Source organism: Sinocyclocheilus anshuiensis, unplaced genomic scaffold, assembly GCF_001515605.1.
Source record: "Sinocyclocheilus anshuiensis isolate Anshui unplaced genomic scaffold, SAMN03320099.WGS_v1.1 scaffold51, whole genome shotgun sequence".
NCBI classification, from domain to species: Eukaryota; Metazoa; Chordata; class Actinopteri; order Cypriniformes; family Cyprinidae; genus Sinocyclocheilus; species Sinocyclocheilus anshuiensis.
Window position 1 is genome coordinate 2,692,773 of NW_015548296.1, and position 6,163 is coordinate 2,698,935.

At 38.1% G+C, this 6,163-nt stretch overlaps 1 protein-coding gene across 1 annotated transcript in view; it reads left to right on the forward strand.

Annotated features, from left to right (window-relative positions):
• The window catches only part of LOC107656039 (death-inducer obliterator 1-like), a 26,334-nt gene that overhangs the window by 4,904 nt on the left and 15,267 nt on the right, over positions 1 to 6,163 (forward strand). The window contains 2 exon segments of the mRNA XM_016443694.1: positions 2,862 to 2,973; positions 3,332 to 4,223. Of these exon segments, the coding sequence (XP_016299180.1) occupies positions 2,892 to 2,973; positions 3,332 to 4,223 (974 nt within the window). The 5' untranslated portion in view covers positions 2,862 to 2,891.

Below are 6,163 nucleotides of genomic sequence, written 5' to 3' on the forward strand. Positions count from 1 at the left end.
TATTAAATAAATGCACAGCCATTTGCACTCTGCATCGAAAACATATATATGAACGCGCTGTTGCACCTCTGATAACTTTTAAGGCTTATTCTGTGGTGTTTATATAAGCCTTTTGACGGGTTGTCACGGAGCTGTAAAAACGGTTACACTCACCAAGTGAATGAATCGCGTTTGTGCCGAACTCTTATTACAAAGCAAAAACAAACACTCTTCTTCTGTCCATGAACGTTTCTCTCAGTTATAGGGATATGCCGGTCTCAAATTTTCATGTTGCGATTAATTGCTCATGCTTTTATCACGGTATACGGTATTATCACGGTATTGAAATTTAGTTTAAAAAAAGTGCTGTCATTATACAGTATAACAGGTTTAATAACTTTTTTCTTATAACAAAAATAACTGAACATTTAAATGCAATACAATATCTAGGACATGTTGTAGTCCAGATTAAAATGTAAAAAAATTTTTTACATTTTTTTGAAAATAAATAGCCTATTAAGTCTAAATATTTAAGTATTTGGCTCTGTGATGAACATCATAGCAAATACACAAATCTGAATGGCTGTTTAAATCATTTAAACATGATTCAGAAACAGAAAGTAGTGCAGCTGCTTTGTTTACAGGGTTTCCGGGGTAACGGGTGCATTTAAATGAATTATAATTATTTCTGCAGTTTAGCGCCATCTGCTGTCAGAGAGTGAAAGTGCGCTTTCATCCAGAGCGTCTCTCACATGTTCCGCCATGTGCTTCTCGTCCGCACTTATTTACATCAGAGTGAGCATGCATCTTTCTTGCAGCATACAGCGGTGTTGTGCATTTTGACCAGTTGATGGGAAAAGTATTCTTAAAATGCATTCAAAATTCTGAATAATTTATAATATATAATCACGGTATTTAGAAGTGCCCACGATAACAATATCGTGCATATTCATTACCGTGATATATCGCAGTACCGAATACCGGCACAAGTCTAGTCAGCTATTGTGCGCGATGTCATCTCGCCGACTCTGAAACGTCTGTCATAGCAAATCAAAACATGCTGTTGTGAATAATTAAGCGAAACGTCTTCTCATAGGATAAGAACACTCAGTCTCATGAGTAATTTAATAGACACCGACACGTCATCGATGTACTATTAGTCCATTGCCACGTCACAAATTGTGACGTCAACACAATGTAGATTTTAAACCCGGAAGATGAAAATGGCGCAAAAAAGCTTAAAATTAACCAGTTTTCTCCAACAGTTAAAATTATCAGATGCTAACATTGTCTTCTATGATGTGCAACACAAACACCTCTGCTAAAATCTCAGAAAAAGTAGTCTGGGGTTTCATGACCCTTTAACAACAAAGATGATATGGTTGGTCTATTTGTTAGTTTTAGTTGCTAGAGGAAATAGAAAGACCCAAAATATTTCTTAAGTAATTTAAGCCGCTTTTCCACCGAAATTACCTGGAACAATTTGTCCCAGGAACTTTTTTTCCCCCAGCCCTGTTGCTGTCTGCATTTCCATCGCGGTCTAAAGTACCGAGAAGATTAGGCAAATAGTCTGGTGATGTAGGTCTGCATGCGTTTCTCAATACCAAGTACGCAAAGTTCGGACTTGCATCCTCGGTAGTTTGGACTTCGCAAGTTCGACTTGGGAGTGGGAACTCCCGCGGACGGGACGACGCAAGTCCGGTAATTCTGCAAACAGCAGCGTACTTGATAACGTCAGTCAGATCATCTGGGCTTTTGCAATTTTCCTCACTGTATTTACAATAAGACGAAATATATCAAACACCACTGCCTCTTTTCATTTTCATTTAAACATATTAATAGCTCCAGAAATGTAGTTCAGGGGACGTACATGCATTACAATGAAACGAAATATTATATCAAACAGTATTGCCTTTTTATTTTCATTTTAACATATTAATAGATTAATAGAATAAAGACCAAAGATTACCTGTTAGATTTACCCAAAACAAATTATATCTTATGGTTGACATCACTACAGAGACATCAGAGCCAGCGGCAAATGTCAGAAGGACTAGCCGAGTTGAGGCTGCTCTCGTCGGGATACATGAGCACAGCGCCCGCTGATTGCGTGGAGCTCACGTCTCCGAAATCGGCGAAGCACATTTTCAAATAGGCACTGTCTTTATAAATAAACCGCAGATTTGAGTTTGAAGCAACTACATTCTCGCCTGAAATACTTTTAAAACTATATTTCATGACATAATAACAGTAATATTTAAACAAATATTATGTGAATATATGGTGGTTGAAATACAATGCTGCGTGAACTCAACCAATCAGCATGCTCAGTGCCCAAGTCCCGCCTCCGAAAGTTCCGGACCTTTGAAAATGTACTACCTCGCGAGCAGGGACTTTCTGAGGGGCAACTTTTTACCCGGAACTTTATTTAAATCCTGGTTCCTGCAGTGGAAACACACCGAGTACCGGACCAAAGTCCCTAGTTCCTGGGGAAAGTTCCTTTGGTGGAAACGAGGCTTTAGGCTAGTTTTGAGGAGTCCAGTGTGCGTCTTGAGCACAAGCAATGTGTAGCCATGTAATAATTCATTTATATTCTAAACAGTTTAAGTAATCTTTCACACAACCTTAAATTATATAGTGGATTTTGATTTGACACACCACTCTGGATGCAATAGATCAGGGATAGAGCACTTTTAAGTGTCTGAATCATCCTTTTTATATGCCCTGTAGACACAATTTACTAAATGCATGATAGACCCATAAGAAAAAAAGACACACTGGCACCTTCTGCTGGGAAGCCACATGACTTCAGCTGAGAACACTTGTAGTAAATATTTGGGAGTTGTGCTCTCTATTAAATCTGTCTTCTTTCTTAATTATAGATATACTTTTTGAAAAGTAGTGTCTCTGCTATGGAGGAGAGTGTGAGCTCTGAGCTGGCTCAAGCCCCTGAGCCTGAGCCCAGCCAGGATCCTGTGGATACCAGCTCACAAGGTACCCACGGCCCACTCCACCACATGCACTCCTGTACAAGAGAGCCGTGGGATTTACTCCAATCAGGGTTTCAGATTGAGAAATTATTGAAACATGATGTAATCACTGAGATTTAAGAGTCTCTTAATCTATTCTGGGCATGCACTGGGAAATATTAAATGGCTTTTTTTAACAATAATTTTTTTTATCAGAATGGGGTGTCACCATATCAATTAAATTTCATCCATGTTTTCATTGATTTATCTTGAAAGCACGTATCACAGTTTCAATTGTCACCCAAATCGCATAGCTGCAGCATGCTAATAATTAAACATTTATTGTTGAATTGAACTAGAATTTTGCTATGTCTCACACACAGAACCAACATTGGTCTCAGGAGAAGTCAAAGATCAAAAAGACCAAGGTGATGTTAGTGAAGACAAAGTAGAGGACCCTGACAATTCTGCAAAGCCCTCACGTGAGTTTAAGAAGACTTGGGGCTTTCGTCGGACCACCATTGCTAAAAGGGAAATCCCTGGAGAAATGGCAGCGGAGACCCCAGAGGGCAAGGGCGCCCCAGTGCGTCGCAGCGGCCGGCAGGCGAAACGCACAGACAAACTGGAAGAGTTTCTGGTCACTGTGAAGCGAGGAAGAGGAACTGGCAGGAAAAGTTGTCCCTCACGACTTGAGGGAGGAGATCCTCCATCCCAGACCCCAACCGATGCCGAAACAGCCTCCGAAGCCAGCTTTGATGGAAATGCAGATGCTAAAATAGAGGAACAGAAAGTGGACTCACCAGAGAAAAAGAAAAGGGGTCGGGGAAGGACGAGGAGTGCAGTGAAGCCTAAAGCTGGCTCGGTGAGTGACGATGGCAGCTCTGAAAACGAAGAAAAGGCCACCGTTGAGGTAACGACAGAGACGCAAGAAAATGTTGAGACTGCGGGTAGTGCTGGAGATGGAAAGGATGTTGAAGCAAAAGAAGAACAAGCGAAGGATGAGGTGTTGAAAGACGAGGAAGGTGAGGAGGACTGCGATAAGAACAAAGAGAAGACCTCAAACGAGTCCATAATAAATAGACGTCCTACTAGAGCAGTCAGTAAAGACTCCAAAAGAGACACTAAACCCAAAGTAGGAGTGAAGCTCCGCAACGAGAAGAAAGAAGAGGAGGAGGAGGATGATGATGATGAAGAGTCTTCGTCCAGTGAATCTGACAGTGATGGTTATGACCCTAATGCACTTTACTGCATCTGCAGGCAGAAACACAACAAAAGGTATGTGTCTTTGGACAAGATGTTGTTGGCTGATTTGTTATTTGATGAATACTGGGAGAATTAGATTATTGATGCATGTAGATTCAGCATAAATAATGCATATGCTGCAGTTTTAATCAAACATAAGATTTTATATAAATATTTAATTTATAGAATGCTTTTTTTAAATGATTATGTAGTTTTTGAAATATTACATGGTTTATACACATACAAGAATTATGTTATACATTATAAAATACTATAAAATAATTTTTTTTAATTAGGGCTGAATGATTAATTGCATTTGCGATAATATCACGATATGAAAAAAATGCGATTTTTCAATCGCAGAGGCTGCGATTACACTGGGTCACGTGACACGCAAGAGTAAAGAGGTGTGTTCGACTTAAGATCGATCGGTGTATAATATCAAAGTACGGCGAGAGAAAGCATGAGACGTCCGCTCTCTTATAGCTCTCGCAGTACTTTGATGACACATTGGTCTAAGCAGCGCTGCTTCAAGTTGAGCGCGGGCCATCAGCAGAAAAAGAACAGAAATAAAACAGTAAACTGCCAAAGGACGTAACTTAGAATGGGAGATCAGGGCTGGCAAAATTTCAAAATTTTCAGGTACTCTTCAGATTTTGGTAGCCCGAAAATTAATTTAACTAGCCCAAATAAAAAAAATACCTTTTTTTAACTTAGAATGGGAGATCAGGGCTGGCAAAATTTCAAAATTTTCAGGTACTCTTCAGATTTTGGTAGCCCGAAAATTAATTTAACTAGCCCAAATAAAAAAAAATACCTTTTTTTTTTTCTAGTATAGAAAAGTTTAAATGTCAATCAAAAATATTTTCAATACACAAATATCAACAAATATGAAGGAAGGAATTTTATTTCACTATTTACAGGGTATCTACAGAATTTGTAAAAATAAATGTAAGGCCATTTATGACCCATTTTAAGAGCTGCACAAGTAAAATGAACACAGTATGAGTGGGGTTGGACAATGTCTGTGGTAACATACAGTATTGAGCCATAAAATTACATGATTTACAGTTCAAATACAGGTTTTCACAAAAATCTTATACAACAGTTTTTCAGCCTTTAGACCATTTTTATGAAAAGGGATAAATCAAGCATATAAATTGTCAATTTAAAACATATAAATATTACTTACTTTAGATTTTTAGAAGGCACATTAACTTCTATATTTTCAATACACAAATATCAACAAATATGAAGGAAGGAATTTTATTTCACTATTTACAGGGTATCTGCAGAATTTTTTTAAATAAATTTAAGGCAATTTATGACCCATTTTAAGAGCTGCACAAGTAAAATGAATACAATATTAGTGGGGTTGGACAATGTCTATGGTAACATACAGTATTGAACCATACAATTACATGATTTACAGTTCAGATACAGGTTTTCACAAAAACAAAATTCTTATACAACAGCATTTCAGCCTTTAGACCATTTTTATGAAAAGGGATAAATCAAGCATATAAATTGTCAATTTAAAACATATAAATATTACTTACTTTAGATTTTTAGAAGGCACATTAACTTCTATCTCATTTACAACTCTGTGTTTGCTGTGTAAAAACAAGAGTTGATATTTGCATTGATCTGACCATAATCACAAAGAAAGGCTTATTGGAAATGCAAATTCATTCTCTGCCACTAGGTGGCGCTTTAGGAGCGCTGAAATATTGCGGTTTCCCCGGTAACGGCTGTACATGAAGCAGCTCCGTGCTCATAAACGCTGCTTTATCGGGAATTATAGGTAAAATGAAATTAAAATGCCAACGACACGTTTCTGAGGACAGTCAGTTGCCTTCAGATACATTCAAATAAAGACATCCGCGCTGCGTTTTGACTTGAAACATGCAGTGCTCATATTTATTCAATGACATCATTGCCTTTTGAAGTTTAATCCAGCCGTATCTGACTCC